At 40.1% G+C, this 23448-nt stretch overlaps 2 protein-coding genes across 2 annotated transcripts; both read left to right on the top strand.

Annotated features, from left to right (window-relative positions):
• LOC118321582 (palmitoyltransferase ZDHHC20-like) lies at positions 1 to 7461 on the top strand. Its single transcript, XM_035652954.1, has 13 exons — positions 1 to 127; positions 1496 to 1522; positions 1916 to 2010; positions 2497 to 2617; positions 2705 to 2774; positions 2913 to 2945; positions 3499 to 3619; positions 4482 to 4614; positions 4845 to 4971; positions 5295 to 5384; positions 5499 to 5611; positions 5721 to 5768; positions 5900 to 7461. Exons 1-12 carry the CDS (start codon positions 10 to 12, stop codon positions 5762 to 5764), a joined length of 1092 nt encoding a protein of 363 aa, XP_035508847.1. The 5' UTR covers positions 1 to 9; the 3' UTR covers positions 5765 to 5768; positions 5900 to 7461.
• Positions 7462 to 12980: 5519 nt separating this feature from the next.
• Positions 12981 to 22371, top strand: slc51a (solute carrier family 51 subunit alpha). The gene is made up of 8 exons (XM_035660745.1): positions 12981 to 13237; positions 15930 to 16081; positions 16221 to 16294; positions 16613 to 16771; positions 19074 to 19185; positions 20727 to 20873; positions 21066 to 21171; positions 21337 to 22371. Exons 1-8 carry the CDS (start codon positions 13162 to 13164, stop codon positions 21483 to 21485), a joined length of 975 nt encoding a protein of 324 aa, XP_035516638.1. The 5' UTR covers positions 12981 to 13161; the 3' UTR covers positions 21486 to 22371.
• The last annotated feature ends 1077 nt before the right edge of the window (positions 22372 to 23448 follow it).

Raw genomic sequence — 23448 nt, 5'->3', positions numbered from 1 at the left:
GGGAGAAAGATGGCGCCCACACACGTACTGAGATGCTGTCAACGGGGCTTAGCATGGATACCTGTGATTTTTATCGCCCTGGTCGTCTGCTGGTCGTATTACGCTTATGTGGTGGAGCTTTGTATATGTAAGTAGACGTCCTCCCGCCGTCGGTGGCCTCGTTAAAAGTCCTTTTCTTTTCTTTTTTCACCGCTGCTGTTTGCGTTTGTGCTTGTCCACACAAACATACAGCTGCTGCTGCTGCTGGCCGGCAGGAAGTAAATGGACTGCAGCTCAACAATGGTGTTGGCAAAAGCCCGTCCGAATCTAGATACAGCTAATTATGTGTTAGCTGCCATCGGTGTTTTAATGGCAGATTTGTTTTTGGACAAAGAAAAAGTTTCACGGTGCTGTTAATATTGCTGCCCGTCTCGGTCTCTGTTGTTTTGTGTCGAGCTGAATGGAGTCTGGATGGAGAATTAAAATGCCAACTAAACGGTATTTGGCTGCCTGACCACATAAATACTTTCCCTCTAACTAGACTACCCGGTAATTGGCTTTGGCACGGGTGATGTGTTGATTTGGCTCGAGAGCCTTCGTGTTTCAAGGAAGAGAAAATGTTGTAACATTAAAGCGAAAACGAGGAAAAACTGTATATATTGTGAGCTGTGAATGGTGTATAGCTTGTGTATTTCAGGAGTTCCCAAACTTTTTCATATCAGCATCACAGAGATACACCCACACACACCAGATTTGGTGTCAGGGTCTCATTTGAATGTACTTTAATGTAATTGTGATATGAAAAATATGCACCTCAGTACACGCACACACACACATATGTTTGGTATCAGGGAATCCCATCCAAGAAGACTAGATTGGTAAATTTCCAACCTTAAATTGAGACAATAATTATGTTGGATCACATATTACAGTTTATATGGCTTCAGTGGGCTCCTGAGTTACAAAAAATACAAAAACAATTAGATACATTTTTGTTGATGTTAAAATTCCCGTTTTCTTTAGCGCTTTAGGGACTTTTTCTTCCCCACATTGGCTCTAAAGAGACTGAAAGTTCATCCCTGAGCCAGAAAACAGTCGTTGAGGAAACAGCCCCCTTCACGAGGTGGATGAGAAGCCCTCAAAGTGCTCCGATAAATGGAAAATTACAACTGGGCAAACTCCATATGCAGAGGAAGGTTATGTCACATGACTGAAAGCTTAAGAATAGCCACTTAATGGACCTTGTGGGGGGACTATTTTGTTGAAAAGTTGTAGAACAAAAGCATGATTTTGTGGAACAGACATTTGTATTAGTATATTGTGGTAGGAAAGCACTGGATTAGATATTCAAATGTAACCATGCCTTATTTTTAAAAACATTTTTAATCTGAATTCAAGCCCACCGTCAGATGTATAACCACTGATTTTAATGTTGATTTAAATAATGACGGTCACTGCTTAGGTTACAGTTTCTTCCTCCTCTAACATTTGTTTTCTCTGTTTTTTTATCTTACAGTCACCATCCCAAGTATAGGAGAGCAGAGTAAGTGTCTCTGGGAATCAAAAGAATGTTTATTTAATGCATTGTGAATGGTTTACAGAACGGAGACAGTTTGCTATTTATTGGGATAATCTGTCTAACGTCTGGTGAAATATGCGCTGTACACTTAGCTAAAAAAAGGCTGGCACAGAAAATGTGCTCTCTCAAAGTGCTGAGGTCGGTCTGCGTGAAGCAGAAGAAGCTCCTCATTCAGCAGTAGTGTCCCTCTCTCATTAATCTAATATGTACAGTAGATGTACAGTGTATTGGCATAACCCAAGTGACAGCAGCAGTTCTTCTATATCAACATCTTTATGGGAATTTGCTTGTGTTCAATGTCAGTGTACATTCTACATTTCTATTGGTCCTTATGCTTTGCTTGATGTTTCTCTGCAGTTGTCTACCTGATCTTCTTCCACCTCTCTTTCATCATGTTTGTATGGTCTTACTGGAAGACCATCTTCACCAAGCCTGCCAACCCCTCCAAAGAGGTACAATAACCCGATCATCCGGTAATCTCCTGTTGACATTAAGTTAGTCTTGCATTGCCAGGCCTATCGCCACACTTCGTTTTAGCACTGTGATAGAAGGTCTGGCTCAACCCTGTGATGATATTGCAGGGAGGGACGCTGGTTTGTTTGTATTTCTGTAAAGGTCAAGTTATAACATTTGGGAAGCTCTAATGGCAGAAGTTTCATAAAATATTTATAGATACATTTTCATTAGTTTTTTTCATGGGGGGAGGTGTGAAGCGAGAGAGTTGTAATCTGCAACTATACCACTAGATGCCACTAAATCCTACCCAATGGACCTTTACACCAGTCTACGAATGTTAAGCCCAGATTGGCCTTGCAAAATACTGTTGGTAGACAGCCGACTGAAACAGTTGCTTAATGGCAAACCTATGACAACAGTCTACTTCCTGTGACTAACATAAAATGCACATGAATGCATACTGTTTGCTTTTTTCTCTCCAGTTCTGCCTCCCCAAGGCTGAGAAGGAGCGTTATGAGAAGGAAGAGAGGCCAGAGTCCCAGCAAGAGATCCTATGGAGAGCAGCCACCAGTCTGCCTCTGTACACCCGCACAGGAGCCGGAGGTACGTCTTATGCGTGTCCAAACGTGAGTGTCCCCCTGTGTTGAAGTTGTCCAATAACGAGATATCCACTGTGTTCACACGATGCAGCAATCCGTTACTGTGACCGCTGTCAAGTTATTAAGCCAGACCGGTGTCATCACTGCTCCGCGTGCGACATGTAAGAAATCCTAATTATTGTATGTGATTGTGAACTGTGAGACTTGATTCAACTAAGATCATTTTCTTCATGTTGATCTGATTTTTTATTTTTTTTTTTAATCTGTGTACTTTTCTATTCCCTTGCTGTGTGTGGCAGGTGTGTGCTGAAGATGGACCACCATTGTCCCTGGTATGTTAAGCTATATACTTCTCACATTTTAATCCTAGTTTTAATTCTCTGGGTTAGGAAGGTTCACTCTTTGTGCCCGTCATAATTGCAACAGGTTCATCAAGCTGTTGAATGTTAATCCCTTCACCGCAAAACATACAATGTTATGAGTGTTTTTCAGCTGCTTAATGCAGATCTATGAGCATAAGGAGATAGATGTGATAGCCAGCACTTCCTCATACTGTAAAAGCACAACGCTGTTAACCAAGAACAGACTGATTACTGAACTGATGCTCACTTCCGTTTGTTCTTATCTGCTTTGAATACTTCAAGAATTCATATTACAAATAGTGGAATTGGATTTGTTTTAACTCTATGTTGGAATAAAGTCTCACCCTGCAGCATGATGTTGTCCAAACGGTTAATTATACACATATGGATATTCCTCTCATTCTCTGCAATCATAACAATAACACAAAGCCTCCACCTTTTTTGTTGAAAGTTCAGGCTGATAAGATTTCTAGCCAGAGGAAGTGATGTCAGACCTGACCTTTCTGTGTTTGTGTGTCTCCAGGGTGAACAACTGTGTGGGATTCTCCAACTACAAGTTTTTCATCCTCTTCCTGGCCTACTCTCTGGTGTACTGTTTGTTCATTGCGGCCACCGTGCTGCAGTATTTCATAAAGTTCTGGACAGTGAGTAACCACGTGCGGCCCTGCTCACACTCAGCATGTAGTGAATGTTACAGAGGATGCCGATTTCGGTGGCACAGCGAAAAGCCCGGATGAGCATCCTCTGGGTTGGTTGTGCATGGAGCTGACCTCTCCTGTGCTGAGCTGTGCTGCTCCTCTGTTTTCTCCTTTGTCTGTCCTCTCTCACCCTTCACCCTCCGACCCCTCTCTGTTTCCCCCTTCTGTTATCCCCAGTTCTCGCACACTGGGTCATTGTTCTCTGATCTCTCTCCTTTCTTTCGCCCTCTCCACTATCAGAACCATCAGTCACGCCACTCATGCAGTCGCAAAACACCTCCTCCTTTTCTTTTTTCTTTTTTTTTTTTTGTAGCTGTTCCACTTCGATTTCCTCTCATCTCTCCCTCTTTCATCCCTTTGTTCGCTCCATTCTGGGCACACTTTGTGCATTCACCCACTCTCTGTCCTTCATTACCCCCCCCCCCTTCACCCAACTTGGCCTTGACTTATGTTTGCCTTCTGATTTCTAAGTGCTTCCTCCCCTCCCACCTGTTCTCTCCTGGTGTTGCTAACCAGTCTTGTTTCTGTTTGTACTAAAGCTTTGCCGGAGGAAATCGGCAGAGAACTGCCCAAAGGTAACCACGCTATCCTCCAAAGCATTTAGTGTCTGCCTCACCATCGTTGCCATGGTCCTTGTCGTAACGTGCGTGCAGTGGCGTGGTTCGCATGACTCTCTTCTCATTTCTCTCTTACTCTGCCTTTTGTCTTTTTTTAACCTTCCTTCTCTTTCTTTCCATAAATATCCTCCAATATGAATTTGTTATTAATTCCTCTCTCGCTCTGCCCTTCTTCCGTCTCTCCTCCCCAGAATGAGCTGCCAGACACTCACGCCAAATTCCACGTCCTGTTCCTTTTTTTTGTGGCAGCCATGTTCTGCATCAGTATTCTGTCCCTCTTCAGCTACCACCTGTGGCTCGTAGGGAAGAACAGGTCCACTATAGGTAACAAACACACACACACATTTAACAGGTGTTTTCTGCTGTTTTCATGTAAGTATAACAATTGATTAACACTGATTTTTGAAGGGTTTTTAAAAAAGATTTTCAACAGTGTCTTAGACATAAAGTTGATAGTTCCAGATTTGGAAATAATATTCCTTTCCTTTCTCATTAAGTGAGATTAATGGCTGTTTAATGGCGTGCGTATTTGTCTTCTCTGTTCATTCCTGCAGAGGCGTTCAGAGCACCAGTTTTTAGGACAGGCTCTGATAAGAACGGCTTCTCTCTGGGTTTCCGTAAGAATATCGCTCAGGTCTTTGGAGACCAGAAGAAGTACTGGCTGCTGCCCGTCTTCACCAGGTAAAGGCGACACATTTAGAATTGAACACAGACGATAGAGACAGAGGCTTTTGTAGTGCTGTCACCAATACTAGACTCAAGCCAAGTATTGACTTTGTTTCCCATCTGTGCATTCTCTAGTTGAATTTACAGCACACTACAGCTGAATGAAGAAATCTTCTTTTAAATGTGTGTGACAGATTTTTTTCATTCTAATAAAAAAGAGCTAAAAACAGTGGGTCTCCTCTTTTTGAATAACAGGTTAACTTTGCTGTAGTTCCAACGGAAATCTGCGGGCTGACAGCCTAATCTTGAGTTTCTCCTTTCCTCTTTGTTAACTGCAGTCAGGGAGATGGCCTGACGTTCCCTACACGGCTGGTCAACGCTGATGTAGAGCAGGCCACAGTGACCCTGCAGCCAGAGCCCAATAAAAGGTGATGGATCTTGGTGTAATAAAAGATATATTATTTTACATGAGGCTCTGAAAAGGATTTATGTTGTGGATGCACTGTTCATTTTGCTTTTTTACTTGTTGGGCATGTTTCCAGTGCTGCTGAGGCCCCCGTGAGCCCTCTCAGTGAGTCACAGAATCGCCTCCTGAGCAACGACCAGCATGCCAACAACATCGGAGACCATTTGGCTAATAACACCCTCAAATCAGGTGAGCTCGACCGGGGATTATAACGTTTCACAGACAGAATTAACATTAACAACTCTCTGTATTGTCTTGGTGTCTCGTTACCTTATCAACTTTCTGTTTGGCTTCACAGCTGAAAGTGACACCATTACAATCTCTGTGGAGAGCGAGTCCTAACCAGGTGAATATGAGTAAACACACTTGACTCTGTATGTATGTTTGGATACAGCTCTGACTAAATGATGTACATTTTGATTGTAATCTACAGTCACGTAGCTAATCATTTTTTGTTTTGTCTCTTCTCTGCCACAGGAGAAACTCCCAGTCATCTAATATGATGCCTTAAGCAACAGCAACAGTTTAGTTTGTCTCCGTGGCAACCGTCTCCCAGCGCAACCCCATCCCCACAGACCCATTCAGAGTAACTATGGAAAAGCATTTGTTTCTTTGCCCATCGCAGCACAGTAATGCATCTATGGCGTTGGCATTTTTGCATGCAGTGCAAATCTCACCTACTCCCACAGGACAGATTGGTTCGCTCTCACACCAACGCACACATGCTAATAGTCACACATTCAAATCTATACATATTTCCTTGTGTTATTTCGTTTTCATGTTTTCGCACAACTTGAGCGTTTATTTGATGATGAGAAAATTGAAGAATCCTGGAGGGAATATGTGCTACGTTTGGCGTTTTAGTGAGAGAACTTTTTTTGTGCCAAAAGCTTCCTGGTCGCATCAGGAAACGTTTTATAGGCACAAAGCTGCAGTGAAGAGTGGGGGACAAGCTGGAGCAGCGCGTTCTTGTTTTGAACATCTCTCTCATGGTTTTAGAAAGGCAGTACATCCCGTGGAGGTGGATCAGTTTACTTGTGTGACTTCTTTTTTATTTTTTATCTTTTTATTTTTAACTCATTATGTTGGGGCGCATCTGTGGTCCGCACCTTTTGAGATGGATGTTTGCCACCAAAACCCGGACTATCTTACAGAGGACTCTACTGCATGGTTCAGTGGACTGAACCAGCGCAACACAGGGAAGACTGTAGCTGGGTTTTGGATGGTGTTTTGGATATCAGAGCACAAGATGGCACATTTGCACTTTGTAGATTATCAATGTCCATCAAACAACGTGCTGCTTTCTTATCATGTCCAAAAAGCATCCTGGGTATAACGGATGTTGGATGATCATGTGATTTATGGCGTATTGTTTGTGTGTGCGAATGTGTTAAACAGTTAAAGTGGCAGTCTTCATCCATTTTTTTTTAAAGAACTAACAGAAACTAAAAGAATCAGCTTTATGTGCTTTTGTGGCCAACTTGTGTTCAAACATGCTGCTTATAAATGGACAGTTTGACCTGGGAGATGTATTTCACACAGTGCAATGTGCAGCGTCTGTCACTACCTGTTCTCTTAAGGTCATTTAATTATGTCATATGCCGATCAGTGATTCTCAGCCCACAATGTCAACGTTCTGTTTTTCTACAGTTTCAACCTTTACTAAGACACCAACACTCATTGCCAAATAAGGGCTGACCTGTCAGGAGCTCTGACCTCTGAACCTGAAGTGTTTACAACATCCTAGCTTTATCTTCACTGGCCAATTTCATCCTAACCAAATTCTTTTTACCAGTCGTTGTGGCGCAATATTTTCTACAAGGTTCATCTGTTCCTGCTGCCTGTAGTGGGCCATGATGTCCTTGCAATACCAGTGCTGGCCAGCAGGTGACAGCAATGCTCTTGTTATCTGCCCTCATTTAGATGGAGATTTTTCTGAACTTTGGCTGCGTTTCATTAGTCGTTCACTTGCCCTCTGCACTTGCCCTCGTAGGGAATCCCACCGCCCATCGTAAGTGTCGCTTCCAATTTGTGGAAACTGAAGTTGAAACCTTGGGTGAGATCCAGCCTTCGGTGGGCTGAGGAGCGACGTTATGCTGTCATCATACCAGGGCTGAGGGTAAGTGAACGAGGGGAAGTGGAACTACTAATGAAACGCAGCCTTTATCAACATGTGGCTAAGGGCTCAATTCACTTTCAGGCTAATTTGCAGGTGCAACATTCTTCAGAATGAAATATTTTCGTAATATGTCATTAATATGCATCATTTTCCTATAATAACACCCACATTTGATTTCAAATGAAAGTGAATTGAACCCATCTGATATACTGTAAAATAGAGTCGGGTATAGCTTCTGCTACCTTGCGTACTCTGGGCTTGCGGAGTGAGCTCAGTGTTGTGACCTTGAACTGTTAAAGGAGCCTCAGCATGTGTAAAACAGTGAACTGTCTTGCGTCAGGGTTAAACATCTGGGACATGACTTAAAGTCTAACAGCATCTGTAAAGGAAAACAGATTTGATTTCATGACTCCTACATAATACACCTTGTGAGTAACTGTTTGAGAATGGACTATTTTATCAGTATAACCAAATAACAATTGTTCAGGAATGAGTTACATCCTTTTCCAAGGAATTTTGTTATTTATATGCAACTTTCCGATTCACGTTGGAGGGAGACCCAGCAAATTCCTGATGTCTGTCATTGCTCATGTCTACCTGATCACATCCCTGACTGTTGCTGGACGAGCCTCCTACTAACCAGATCCCACCAGACTCCGGTGATGTACAAGTTTACAGCTGTTTCTATCGTGTAGAGTGAGTTAGTGGTGTTGTACGGTGTGTTTCTTGGTAATCATTGTCACAATTGTGCTGAATGTACTACAGGTGGGACACTGAGGGTATTTGATGGAATGGTGGAGCATTAAAAACTGCTCGCTCTTTGGATTTTATGTTTACGTTTGATCCTTCCAATCATGTTTGACCTTTTGAGCCCAAGTGTATTTATAATTACTCTTTACAAACAGGTGATTAGGGGATATTATATGGATTACGCTCACAGTGGCTAAGTATCAGAATCACACTGTGGTTTGATCTCAGTTTAGCAGATTCAATTACTGTCAGAGATCATGATCCAAGCCAAGGTTACGTTTGATCATGTAGATTTTTTCTAAACCTCATACATTTAGTTAAAGAAAAAGACAAAAAATGACTCGTATCATCTGCAAGGAACCTGGCTTGTTCCACACGTCACTTACGGCCACTGATTCTGAAACACTGGACCTGTTGTCTTGTTGTTTTACAAATTGCCTATATTCTCTCTCTGAGCTGTTTGGCCTTGAGACTAAAGTGCGCGTGTGTATTTTGTAATGCTTAATTGAGTGTTCTTTTGTATTATTGTCGTCTTGGGAGAAATGCTTCTGTGCAGCCGTGAGATTTTTACATCTGTGTACATACATAACGTCTGACTAATGCTCAAAAAGCATGGCGCCTAACTTATGTAAAATTGTGTTTTACCGTGATAACGGGAATTTGGGGGTTTTTCAACTATTGCTGGGTGCGTCATGTTTTAAATTAGCTTTACTCTGGTTTGTCTCAACTTTATAAATGAAGCCATAACAACTCCTGTGAAAACGGAGGAAGGATCTAAAAATTTCAGTCAATTTCAGTCGACAAAAACATTTTACATCTGTATTTACCTTGCAGATCATAACTCGCTTGTTGCTACATTTGGATTTCTTTTTGTTACAATGTCATATTTTACAATGTGTGTGTATATATATTGATAATGTATGAAGAAGACTACATATATTTTTCTTGTCTGATTAATTTTACTGTTCCTATTTTGTGATGAAAGTACATGCCTCCACACAATTAACGTGAAAATAACAATAAATGTTTTTTTAAACCTCCAGTCAAATCTTGCTCTCATCAGTTTTTTTGGTTAAGTCAGGATCTGTACCTGCAGGTGTGTTGCTTTTCTATTTTTCCACGGCATGTAAAACCGTCTTGTGTTGACGTGTGTTTCTATTACCAGTTTAAACACGCCAAATCGTCTCCGAGCTAGCCCGGTTCTTCTTCACTCCGTCGCCAATCTCTTGAAATGACAGAGGAAAGTAATAAGTAAGTAATAAAGTAACCAATCTGCCAATCTATCTCACACTCCATTTCACTCTCACTTGTTAACAAAATGAAATAGTAGTTAAGAGTATCCGGCTTTCCTGGAGTTTGGGTGGCGTCCTGGAAAGGATTCTATTTATAGACTCTATAGTTTTACTGGAAGACTCAACAGTCACACGCGCAATGATAGAGAAACCTGAAGATGGGGTTGATCTAAAGCAGAGTGGTGTTTGTTATTGGATTTATATGGTCATAACCAACACCATGTTCAAGCATTGGTGGTTCATACATTTAGGCTACTGCTACTTGGTACCAGAACACCTTACGCCAAAGATCAATGATTGACTTTGTGACGGTATCATCAGATCTGTGGCTGTATGATTGATTGTGTTGATTGTATTTTGGGCATGTGTGTGTGTAAAAACATTGAGTAAAAAAAAAAAGAATTTCCCTAATGGAGATTAATAATGTTAATCTTCTTCAATGTCTTGTACACTCAAGTGAAGAGAGGAGCAGAGCTGTCAACTCTATCGCCTCCTCGTAGTGAGTTGGATCAGGTGGTGGGATAGGCTGCTGGACAGACCTGGTGAACCCAAATCAGTAGTGAGAGTGAACTAGGAACATCTGATGGAGGAGGTTGGGGCCATGGAATCTGAGTGGGCCATGTTCAAAGCTTCCATTGTAGAGGCAGCCGGTAGGAGCTGTGTTTAAAAGGCCATCAGTGCCTGTTGTGGCAGCACTCCACGAGACCTGTACACAAACTTGGATGAATAAAATAGCCAGACTTTCCCTTTAATTGTTTAAGATATGTAGATATTAAGTGAGAATTGCTAATGTTTTTTCAACAGTGCGTCTTTAATCGTGCTAGACAGCATGCAGACTGAATGGGTAGGTATGTTTAGCTTTGTGCTTTTAGAGTAAGGAAGTGATTTGGATAAGTAAACACTGCTTAGGTTTTGGTCTAAAAAAAGTGCCTTTCGATAAGCTCGGATACAGGACAAATTACTTCATGCCTACAGTATTTGAAGGAGATTAAGGGACCCAGATTAACCATGACCTTTGCTATCTGTCTAACACTCAGGCCCTTGACTTGTGCTGTTGAGGCCGTTGTTGACTGTTCTGCTGATCATCTCGAGTCCCTCATGCGTCACTTTAATTTCCTCGACAAAAGCGCCTGCTGTGGCTTTGTAAAGGGTTTGTGAATCATAATTTAGGCATATGAGTACTGAACAAACCCCCGGTGTATCACATCTGTTCTGCAGATCTGTACAGCACACGGGCCAAGGTGACAACAGCATGACTTGGCATATAATATGCAATGTAAATGCCAAGTCTGAGTAAAAAATACTGCTGCATTTGATGCAATGGAATTACTGTATTGTGTTCAATATCTTTCCTAATTTGAAATTTAAAGTAGACAACCACTTCATATAAACATACTGCTGTATAAAAGCAAGTTTATCTTTATCTTTATAAAGCAATCTGAACAAAACCGTACACAATGTTGATTAAAAGAAACCAAGAAAGAAAAAAAAGTTTCATGATTTTGACAGTGTTTTTACATGTTTTGTGCATGTGTATTTATGAGTAGCGTGTCCAAGTACATGTGAGCTATAAGCTCCCAAGGTAATGACCTCAGTGTCAGTTTTTGAGAGAGAGTAAACAGTGACTTGTTCAAAACCAAACAAGTCTGACCTCTGCAAGGCCAAAGCAGCCTCGGTTTCACTAAAGACCTTTGGATGGTTTAGCCATTAAAGGGAAAATCCAACATTAAACAGATTTTGGATAGTAACATCGGTATCTACAAACATAGCCAGCAACGTGCCTTGGCAGGAGGTCAGAGCGTAAAAACTTTGATACACGGTCTGATCAGGTGACAGTTTTTTGGAGTTGGTTGGTGAACTTTAATCTGAATGTCTGGCTTGTACCATAGCAGCTCTTATAGCATGCCGTCTGTTCCCTGTATCCCTTTTTCTAAGATGACATCATCTTCACAGTCCATCTTTTTTTTTTTAAATATCCTCTTAGTAATGCTCCTGTAGATTCTTGGGAACAGATTTCTCCCAAACTCAGGCCAGTCGGGACAAACCTTTTCTGATGAGTGTGGACTAGAAACGTAAGATGAGGTGTGCCCAGATGAACCAACGGAAATACAATTGCTCAAATGATCCAGTGGTCACGTAAGGTGAGACAGGGATGGGTCATATTGTACATTTTGTAATGAAGGTGAACACATCTATATGCATCATCACATCAATACTGAGAGACACAACTTTTGCACCTCCCTATGTAATTTTGTGCTGAAGATGTGTATTACCTTACTAGATCCCTGTTTTAAGGACGTCAGTCATCTTTTGTAATCATTCCTGAAATGTGTCTGTACATGCAGCCTGTGGATAAAGAGATTTCATCTCTGAACAAAGTGGGGAGAAAAAAAACAGCCTTAAGTTACTTTAACCTCAGGTGGCCTAATTTGCCTGAACAGACAGGCAGCTATGATAAAGTAGAAAAAATTCTCATTTGATGTAAATGGGAGCAGAGGTGAAGAAGATTGATAAAAACCAAAACAAGTTCTTGTGAGAGATTGAACAATTAGGATGCAGAAAATACCAGATGAGATTAGATTTTTGTTGGTAAAAACTTCACTTGAGTCATTCTGTTATTCAGTGTAATGCTAGATTTCATTCGGTGATGTTTTGCTCTATACAGGCCTCTCAGTGCTGTGCTGAATGCAACCAAGGGCGCAAAAAGATTTGCAAATGCCTCACATGACCATACGCCTGCACTCGTTGCTATGGGAACAGGGGGGCATGTGATGTGAGTGCCTGTGTTGTCCACAGGCGCTATAGTCTTAAGAAATGCCCCGTCCCATACAGCACACACACACACACACACACACAAATATAACACTGTAAGCTTTCACCTCCTCCACCCAAAAGCGCTATTATCAATGTGTAAAAACCAAAATGATACCCAGTTAACCAGGGATCCCCATCTGAGAAGAGCGCCTCTATTGTAATGACAACAACTGGCTTCAGAAAGGCTTTCTGAGGGAAATATTCATTGGAAAACAAGGAGAACTGGCTAGAAATGGAGGACATTTGAGCTCCTTCAGCGATGAGGACTCACTGTATGTGAATGAGGACTTGAGTGGTACTAATTCTCACCACACTGAACCACTCTCTGCTACAACCACACATGACAATAACTCAACAAAATGACTATGACAATGATAATTTAAATCATAAAAAAAAAAGAACCAACAACAATACATCCTCCTCCTATCCTTTTAATTTCCCTTTCCTAAGAAGAAAAAAAGGATATGTGCCAACAAACCTTTTTAACCGTTAAATGCCCAGGATGTGGCGATTTGGCAGACGGCTTATTGTCCTATGACAGCGGGGAAGAGGCGGGTCCAGCGATTGCAGAAAGTGTTTCGGGGTGCCGGGAGGCAGATAAATCCCTCTGTGGATAGTTTGAGCACTCTTTTTTTTTGGATCATCTGCGGAGAGGAGAGTGCCGACTTTTACGCACCGAGCGTCTGTGGATGTAAGCAGCGGAGCCGAGACATAAACGGAAAGTTTCATTTTGTGGAAAAAAAGTCCAACCGACGGCAGCCAGCATGAATAATAGGTCCAACCAAACTATGCACCCAAGCTGCATGGACAAACCTCCTGTCGCCATGGACATCATCCTCAGTGAGTAGACTGGCTTTAAAGCTGCGGATCAAAAACAGACATCTCCAAGTTTTGTCCCCGACCTGATCCGTGGCTCCTGATCAGATCTCATCCCCCAATATGTGGTTGTAGAAACTGGTTCCTTCACAAAAACCTTTGCAAGGGACATTGTATCCTTCTCAAGGACTCTGCCATATGCTGTAAAAACCTGCTTAGTATCCATATAAAGAGCCAGATTCATGTAACTTGTTCAGGCAGGGCTCGGTTCTTTTTTTGGATTTTTCAACAAATGATCAGCTTTAATCCATTAATCCACACCTCTAGGTTGGTGGTTTTGTTGTATATTAGTATTCAGGCGTATGAGTTATGTTGGATAATCCATTTCACTTCACATAAACCCTGCTTCAGAGGTGTTGCAGCCTGACAAGCAATGCAGAGAGAAAATCCACTTAAATAGGACTAAGACATATTTTTATGACTTAAATCCTAAAGTAGTGAATCATTGTATAACTCATTAAACCTTGCAGGAAAGTAGTCAGAATTAAGGTAATTCAAGCTTTTTGATATTGAGGATATTTGTCCTTTTTAATAACCCCTTTAAACCCCTTAAAGTTTTTAAAGTTATAAAGTTATTTATTTATTCATTAATTATTGCACTTAAAGATTTAGTTTCTTCGCTTTACCAGTTGGCTTGTGTCGTTTTTAGTTTTACTGTTTTTAACTGTTGAACAAAAAACATTTTTCTACTTTATGATTAAGACTAAAGGGAAAGATTACCCGCTTTGTGTACTGTTACACAGTACTGTTACTGTTACTGTTTGTGTACCTTATTTTTTTTAATGAAATTAAGTTTTAAGACAGTTTTCCTCCATTTTAATATAGATATGTATGATATTAATGTAGATTGCTGGAGATATGCTGTAGATTAGCGTATATGTCAAATTTAGTCAATTTAGTAATAGTGTCATTGTTGGTTTGTTCACCAGAGAGCTCTGACAAATGTATTGTTCAGTCCAGATCACAACATATATTGGTCAAAATTCTTTAAAAAAAAATCATTTAAGGCACCCTTGTTAAAAAATGTTCCTTAAAGTTATGTATTTATACGTAAAATAAAAAAAAACTCCAGTAGGACTATTGGTTGGGCAAAAACTACCATCTGGATCAGTTTTGTCATTAAAAGATTCTCTAGTCTCTACTGCACATGTGTGGCTGCATGAGATGTCAGATGGTTAAGAGTAGAACTAACACAATACAGAAGGACCAAAATAGTTGAAGTAGATAAAGGAAAAATAATGAAACACAAATGTAAGAAATACTTAAAAAGAGCAATTTCAATTGATAAGAAAGCAACTGAGCAAACAGAACAAGCGGGCATAGTGACCACGTATGGAGAGAAATCACTGAATAGGAATGTTTGTTTGTGTGTATGTGCGTATTTGTTTTTGTGTGCTGATTACTGTTAATGACTATGTACGTCGGAGAATAAATGACTCAGATTACCAGTATACTATTACAGGCAACATGATGAAACAATTTAATTCACTTTTCCTTCCATTTTCCACTTTTCCTGTTTGTTTCATTGTGGACGTAGCTGCTTTGTCATGATCTCTTTGTTCCAGAACATCTGTTTGAGCAATTCACTTGTGACCATGTTTATCCTTTGATGCATATCTCCAAAGTTAATATCGCAAATAACACTCTTGCACTGTGCATACTCTGCATGCATTGATGCACTGATACATTTTCCATCTTCCGTTATCAGTTCTGTTTTCGGCTGAAAAAGAAAGAAACTTGCATTTTACACTACAAGTCTGGCAACAGCCTGCATTTGATTTCCCGTATTGTTTTTTTCACTTTCACTTACATTCATATGCTTAGAAATAGAATCACTGTTGAGTTTTATGTTAACCCTCAAAATATGTTGATGATAAATAAGTTAGGGGCAAATTATATTTGTTTCGCCTCCGTTTATCATTAATTCAAATGATAAATTTTTATTATGATAAATTATTTTGTAAAATGTTCTGATGCTATAAAGCTCCTTTTGCATTTTAAATTAGTCTTTGATAACATGCCCTGTTAACATGCCGTTCCTAATATAACCACAGTTATACGTGATACTTGCTTGTAAGTCTAGTTTTTTTATGAATCAAAATATTTCAGCTCTGCCGGCTCTGGGATGGCAGTGTTGGTGTTGTTAGTCCTCCACTTTGGTTCACACTGAAATATATCAACATCGATCATAATGTCTCACCATGAAACACTGTGCATGCTCCCAAAAACATGAATCCCTCCGACTTTACCTCTGGGTGACATTGCTTTTTATGAACTCATCAACTATTGGATGAATCGGCACAGTATTTGGTGAAATCTCTCCAAAATGATTGGATGGATTACAATGTAATCAGGTACACACATTCATGTCCGCTGTGCCAAGTACACCCTCATAGAGTCTTGAGTATGGCTGTAGCCTCCATCTTGTCAGGACATGACTTTAAGGCTACTTCTTATTTCCTGGCAGTACTTTCACTCTGTCTACCTGAATAAACATTTCAATACGGAAACATAAATATGATATAATTACCCTGTACCCATAATGGTACATTTACAGATCATATCAAGTTTGAATTTCTGGAGGCCTTTGGGTTCAGCATCGCAGCTTAAGTTTGACGACCGCTAATTTGTTGTCATTTCCCTTCTCTTCCTCCAGAGTTAGACATCTTTGGCATCATCCTGTACTCGGTGCTCACCTTTATGGCAGCAGTGTCCATGCTGGTCTTCCTAGAGGAGTGTATCTACATCTATAGGAAAGTTCCCGCTAATAAGAAGAGTATAATCATCTGGGTGAATGGGGCGGCACCGGTAAGACTGTCAAAAACTCTGGATAGAAGCAGAATGATACAGACAATATTAATATTTTAATATATTTACCCATTCCAGCACTGGTGTTGGCAAATATATACTGTATCTTCACATTCCCTCTTTCTCCTCTCATTTCCAGGTGATTGGCACCATGTCGTGTCTGGGGATGTGGATCCCTAGAGCCACCATGTTTACTGATATGACCTCTGCCTGGTGGGTCTCTTTTCCTCTCCCTCTCTATTACTCATCTTTCATCCCTTGCTTTGTTCCTTGTTACTCACAGAGCTCCGTAATAAAAGAATCACAGAGGGGAACCTTCGTCCTAACCTACTGAGAGTTTAATAGAAAATAGTGATACTGTTGTGTAACTTTCATTTCCTCTACTTCTCTACTGATCCTGCTTCTCCAAACTCTCCCACATGTGCTAATTTCCCTTCTTCATACCTCTCTCATTCCTGCTGCACCCCTCACTCTCCTCGCCTCATTCCTCATGTCCAATTACCCGTCATTCCTCCTCTGATTTGTCTGTAGCTACTTTGCCGTTGTGGTGTTCAAGTTCCTGATCCTGATGCTGGAGGAGGTGGGTGGCGACGAGGCTTTCCTGAAGCGAGCAGGGAGGCACAAACTGAAGATCAGCACGGGGCCATGCTGCTGCTGCTGCTGCTGCCTGCCATATGTTGCCATCACACGGTAAACACTCCAGTAATACACAGTTTGTGGTTAGCGTCATCAATACAACTGTAGCACGTATGGTGAACCCTTAAATATTTTTTTTCTCACTTATGATGCAAATGCTAGGGTAGTGTAAGTTCGACTATGGAGCTGATTAACGAACACAGACACAGAACTGCATTTTCCTATTATATTGAATATAGGTACCAAACAACAACAAAAACAGTTGAAATACATGAAGGAAAAATAACTCAAAGTAAATACAAATAATAAGGCCTTTCAAAAACAAATGTTACAATAGCCCAAATATATAATATATTTGGACCAAGTACTAGCACTCAAAGTGGAACTTTTAAAATGTTTCTACATTTAATCCGTCTCAATTAATTTCAATACCAGCATAAGTAGCTTTAAAGTGACAATACTGCAACCATTTTAGCAATTTTATTGTCATAAATGTTAATAAAGTACAATAACTACAAAGTTTATTCATTCTTGTTTCACTAAAAGTTGTGCAGGTGAATTGGCACCTTGCGCAGTCCTTACACTTCACGCTGTTTCCTGCCTTGAGGGCCAAACATTCCCTAACAACACCTTGGGTGAGAACAGTTTCTGAGGAACACTCTCGGAAGCACATGTTTGGTTAGATAACAGCAGAAAGTGTGTATTTAGAAACTTGCTTCCATTATCCTTGGTGGGAGAGAGTGTTTTTCATCAGATTATTAAGCCTCAAGAGATTTGGTATCAACTGTACAGTCAGCAGTGTAAATATTCATGTAGAGAGGTTTCTATGTCTTGTATTCTACGCAACCTCTAATTTCAGCTTGTGCTTTCAGTTTTGATTTAAATTTGAATTTGAATGAAGGGTTAGAGTGAGGTTGATCATGAAAGCAGAACTCGAATGATTCTCACACCGCAGCTATCCTTAGCAAGTGTAGAGTGTTGTCTTTCATTGAAGCAATCATTCAACATTTTGCTAAAAGCTTATTTGCTTTTTTACAGAGAGACCATTACATATGAGGCCAAAGCCAGAAGCCAGTTAGCTTAGCTTAGCCCGAAGCCTACAGAAAAAGGGCTAGCCTGGCTCTGGCGAATTGTTTTACGCTTTGATTTTTGTACTGATTAAACAAAAGAAATATAACCTGTTAACAAGCTCTCAGGCTTTATGCTAAGCTACGCTACTACACATACATGAGAGTGGTGTCGACCTTCTCACTGCACTCTCAGCAAGAAAGTGCTTATTTCAAAAAGAGAGCATATTTTCCAAAAACTATTCTTTCAACTGTCTGTATTTTAAAGCTGCACTGAACAGAAATCCCTCCCACAGTGTTTTGGTTCCCTGAAATACGTTGTTTTGCACGAGTACTCGTTTCCCCAAATCTTTACAATGGAGGTGATGAGTGCACAAAAGCCACATTTACGGGAAATACACCTGGTTGAAATAAAACAGAATTATCCTTTAATCTTAAGCAATCCCTGCAATATTGAGGTAGTTTTAAAACAGCTTGCAAAGCTAATGAAGCACAGACCCTGTGCAGCTTCTAAGATTGTTACGACCATGTGTTGTTTAAGGGGTCAGCCTGGTGCAGTGAGGTGTTTGATGTCGTTTTTGGCCCTTTTAAAGATTGCATAACCACAGAGATCCTCTGTGGATCATACGCTTCTGTCCTCTGACCGCAGGTTGAACACTCTCCTGGCCATTCAACTCTTTCAAGGCGGAAGTCTGTATCGTAGCACACTGTTAGACAGCAATCCCATCATGCCCCTTCTTGGAGTACAGACTGGCTGCATTTTCACTATTTCATAGTTGATTGATCAAGCCATCTTGTTTAAATGTAATCTGTCAGCACACACAGTCTTCCATACACTGTTTGTTTATTTAATAGGTGCACGCTGGTGTCACACAAAGACAGATGTGCGTCTGTCTAACGCTATGCACCACTTAACACAGAAAATCCTGCTGCACACAACAATGATAGCGAGGATAGCTGAGCCAAGACATGCTCAGCCATGTCTTCTTTGACCAGTTTCTTTTTTCAACAACATAGCTTTAGAATCCTCTGTGCCCTCATGGGTCACATTGTTCTGTTTATAAGAAATCTTAAAGGTATAACGCACCTCAGAGGGCTGTTGATATTGTTGTTGCACACAGAAGTATGGGCATTCCTGAAGCCAATAAAGATGTTTCCAACGTCAGGTGAATTGTTTCCATCATCCTGCGGTAATAATTCAGTTTACGTTCAGGCCTATAGGGAGAGACTAAAGCCATTTTCTGTCATTAGTGGCTACTGTGAAATAATTTCCTCTTTTCCAACTCCAGGCGCTCTCTCTTCCTGCTCAAACTTGGCTCCTTCCAGTTTGCTGTCCTGAAGATTGTTTTCACTATCCTTTCTATTGTTCTCTATACCAACGGGACTTTTGATTTGGCGGACGTAAGTTGCAAATACTAAATAGCACCACTCAGTGCTATTGTATCCCTGATTTCTCTTGTACTGGTTATTTTCCAAGCTTTTTATTCTTAAATGAATCATCAAAACTTACCATTGTGCCACTATGGATTCCAGCTTTTACTTTTAGTTCTCGTTTACGATTGTTTGCTTGTAGTTTAGGTTATCTAGAAATGAGCACAACCATGATGGTTTGATTAATTATTTAATGCAGAATGTGTTATGAGTTCCTGTTGATCAAGACGCTGTGAGCTTTTGAACGCTTAATGAATTTTTAATGAATGGTTTTTAACTCACATTTGCTTCAAACATGAATTTATATGCAGTAAAATTAGCTGGAATCTAATTAAACTGTAAAGATCATTTACCAGTGCATTTAATCATCCTTTCTGAATTATAAAGCTGTTTTTATTAGCTATGCTGGCTGTATGTCTGTTAAATATCTTGATAACTAATGGATGGATTGCCATGAAATTTCGTACAGACAATCATGTTTCCCTGACAACCCCTTTTCTCTCATCAGGTCCAATAATTTGGTTTATGGCTGAATACTATACCAATCCGCTTGTAGCTATACTTTGTGTTTAGTGCTAATTAGCAAATGTTAGCACAGCATGGTAAACTTAGATGGTGATTACAGTTGCTAAACATTATAATAGCATAATAGCATTGGGAGTTAGCATGCTGACGTTAGTGTTTAGCTCAAACTGGCAGTCAGATCCAGCATCTGACATGTTCCTGCATGACCCAACAGTTAACAGATTCCTGGCACAACATGGCACAATTGTTAGATGTTTTGGGTTTTAGTGGAGCTGTCTCTTCATGCTATGCTTCACTTTCAAAAATAAAATAAGAAGTCTCATTCCACCTCAGAGCTTGTGAATTTGGCATAAAGACCATTATGGCATGCAGCAAAAAGTAGATGTTTGCATCTGACGGCAGCTTCATATTCATATGAGACTATAAATGCATGGACCTGAAAAGTGGTTTGTGGTGTATAAATTAGTGTAGGAACTAACTGTGAGTTAATATTCAATAACTGACAAAGACTTACTAATCACATAAACTCATAGTGACTTCATTATCTTTTAATAGTTAGCAACAGGAATTGATGATTAACATTTAGTTGCATTGAATCATCACTGACTCATTACTTACTCAAGCATGTGTTTTTTTATACTCTATATATATATATATATATATATATGTTCTCTATTTCGCCAAAGGAATAGTTTCACAGAGAGTAAGATTAAAGGTACTCGGTGTAAGAAGAAGTAAAACATAGGCTTCCATCCATTTTATAGACTCTTTAAAGAGCCATAACAATGTTAGTGTTGTTATAAAAATGAGGAGGTATGACAGTGCCCAGTACCAAATAAAAAATATATATGCAACACGTCTTTCTTATCTTTTGTTTCCAGCAATATCCCTCTGAGTTGCATTGGTCACACTCTCTCACATTTATTCTTTCCTGTTGCCTTTGCTGACCTTCTGACTCTAACTGCGTGTGTGTGACCACATTTCAGTTGTCCATTACCGGAGCTGCTATATGGATCAACCCATTTGTGGGCATCTTGACAATCATAGCCCTGTGGCCTGTAGCGATAATGTTCATGCACCTGAGGACTGCCCTGCGGACCCTCAAGATCATCCCTAAGTACGCCATGTACCAGGTAAGAACACAAGAGATGCTTTAAACACACACGTGCCGGACAGTAAAGTCTAAGTAAACGCACATTTCTAATTACATGTCAGGTTATAGGGCTGTCATATGTTTTTTTACAGGATTTTCCAGCAAGTTTGTCAGGTTAAACATTGTATGTGTGTGTGTGTGTGTGTGTGTGTGTGTGTGTGTGTGCTTGTAGCTGGTGCTGATCCTGAGCCAGCTGCAAACGGCTATCATCAACATCTTGGCATTGAATGGAACCATTGCTTGCAGTCCGCCCTTCTCTGCCCCGGCCAAAGGATACAGTGAGTCAACATGCATCTATTCATCCTTGTGTTATCTGTAATGATCGACATTGAGTCTATTCATATCTCCATTCAGTCACAGGAATCACTTCTTAAATACTCCTTGAACATCTGACGTTCGTTTTATCACCTCCTTTACTTTCTGCGCCTCTCTGTCTCCCCCAGTGATGAGTCAGCAGCTTTTGATCCTGGAGATGTTCATCATCACGCTGGTAACACGTCTGCTGTATCGTAGACAGTACGATCCTTTACCTGTGGAAGATGGTGACGACAACGAACACACCAAGATGGCTGCAATCCCCGTATCTGCATGAGAGCTCTGAATGTGTGTGTGCGAGTGTGTGTGCGTGCGCGTGCGCGAGTGTGACGTTTGTACTTTGAATAAGAGATTATATAAGTAAATATGAATAAATATAAATATGAATTATATGCACATTTATCTTGTTGGATGTTCATTACGGGTCACAGATTTGCAAACTCTCGGAAACTGTTTGCACACCAACCGCATACCTTATCCAGAGGGATCCAGTGGAAATTATTGACTTACTCCCACTTTGTGTCAAATTTTTTTTTTTCTTTTACCAAAAACAACAATTCCATACATATACAGTATATTACAGTGTCATTTGGTAACACTTTACAGGTCTGTAATTCCTGGAAAAACTATGTGATTGAGTAATAACTTCAGGGGAAACGGAGTAAAGGTTTGGTGATTCTTTAGTTTGATGTTCAGTTGTTGATTTCCACAGAAAATGCCTTAAAAGGAACTGCTGAATGTAAACCCAAATCAACATTGTTTTATTATTATTTTATTTTTAGACATCTTGTTTTCCACGTATGTTGAATTGTATATCTAATTTTACACTTTTGGCCTACCTGCTGTACGCTGACTAACATACTCTATTAAGTGCCAGCTGAAGTGCCAAATCACTTTCCTTTTTTCCTTTTTGAATAACATGTCAGTTCATAGGGTTATAGGGAATTATGGGAAATAATGGGACCACAAATATAATTGTTTCTATCCGCTGTATTTTTGTGAGGTAGTATCTCATAAATGATGATAAACTGTACTTTAGTTTTGCATTTGCATTCTGTGTCACAACCACTGGGCCTTTTACTGTTACTATTACCATGTGTACAATGTAAGCATTTGAAACGTCCTTACATGAAATGAAAACACTGTATTGACTCTCTGTGGTGTCATTTGCCTCAGTATGTTCAGTTTTTCCACTCAGCTGCATGTTACATTGTAGTATTACTCTTGGGCCACTAGGTGACAGTAGAAAGCATCTGGTAGACACCTGACCTGTGTGGGATTGCCCTATTATCATCACCCGCTTGTTGTCATTACTGTGAGGTAGTTGTCATAGCAATAATCTAATGTATTGTTATTCAAATGCGGGATATAAGAGTCCAATGAGACATTTTGTGGCACATGACATATTGTCTGTATTTATGTGTACCCACTAACTGTCTGTGGATGTAAATACGCTGTGTATTACAGTTAAGTGGCCGCGGATAAACAAGGTAACGTAAACCACGTTGATTGACACGCCTCCGTCCCAGTTGAGCTGTTGTTGTTGTTTATCACTTCCTGGTTTTAAGCCAATCAGCGCAGTGCGTCAACAAGCCCGAGCCAAGTGCGGTTGAGCCGAGACGTTCGAAAGTACGTGACGTGCTGTCCGTAAACGTCAAAGCAGCCCAAACAGACCGGAAGTCTGGAGATTTAACCTTCATAATAAAACGTTTCTTTTGAACGATACATTAATTCAAAGGGGTTAAAGTCAGTCTTTGTGGAGCGATTATTCTGGCCACCCGAGGTAATGTGGTTTTTCAATATAATAATGTGTTACTTAATTACTAAAATTAAATTGAGATTATAAATACTAATAGGCCGGGTCTTTGTTATATGTTGATTCATTACTTTAAAAATGATCAGTGGTGGTAAAAGTAGCCTTTATTCAGATAATCAAGTAAAGCCAGTTAAAAAAACAACTTCTGAAAATCTCTCTGGCTGAGTCATTAATAGTCAAGTCACTGTTGTTATTAAAGTTTATACTTTTGTTTCTCACTTTTAATAAGGCATCAAGAATGCAGTTGTAAATGTTAGTGAGTCATTTAGAAAGCATCATGAGTGAAACTTATAAAAAAAAATATTAAGGCTGCATTTACAAATATTGACTCATTAAACAAGGTGTTGAATGTTTCATATTATATAAGCCATCGGCAGAAATATGCCATCTCCAAGTATAAATGTTAATTCATTAATAAAGTGTT

The sequence above is a fragment of the Morone saxatilis genome, unplaced genomic scaffold (genome assembly GCF_004916995.1).
Source record: "Morone saxatilis isolate NCDOM2014 unplaced genomic scaffold, NCSU_SB_2.0 Contig0, whole genome shotgun sequence".
NCBI lineage: Eukaryota > Metazoa > Chordata > Actinopteri > Moronidae > Morone > Morone saxatilis.
The sequence above is the reverse complement of the archived record's forward strand: the minus strand, read 5'-3'. Positions and strand labels throughout refer to the sequence as shown.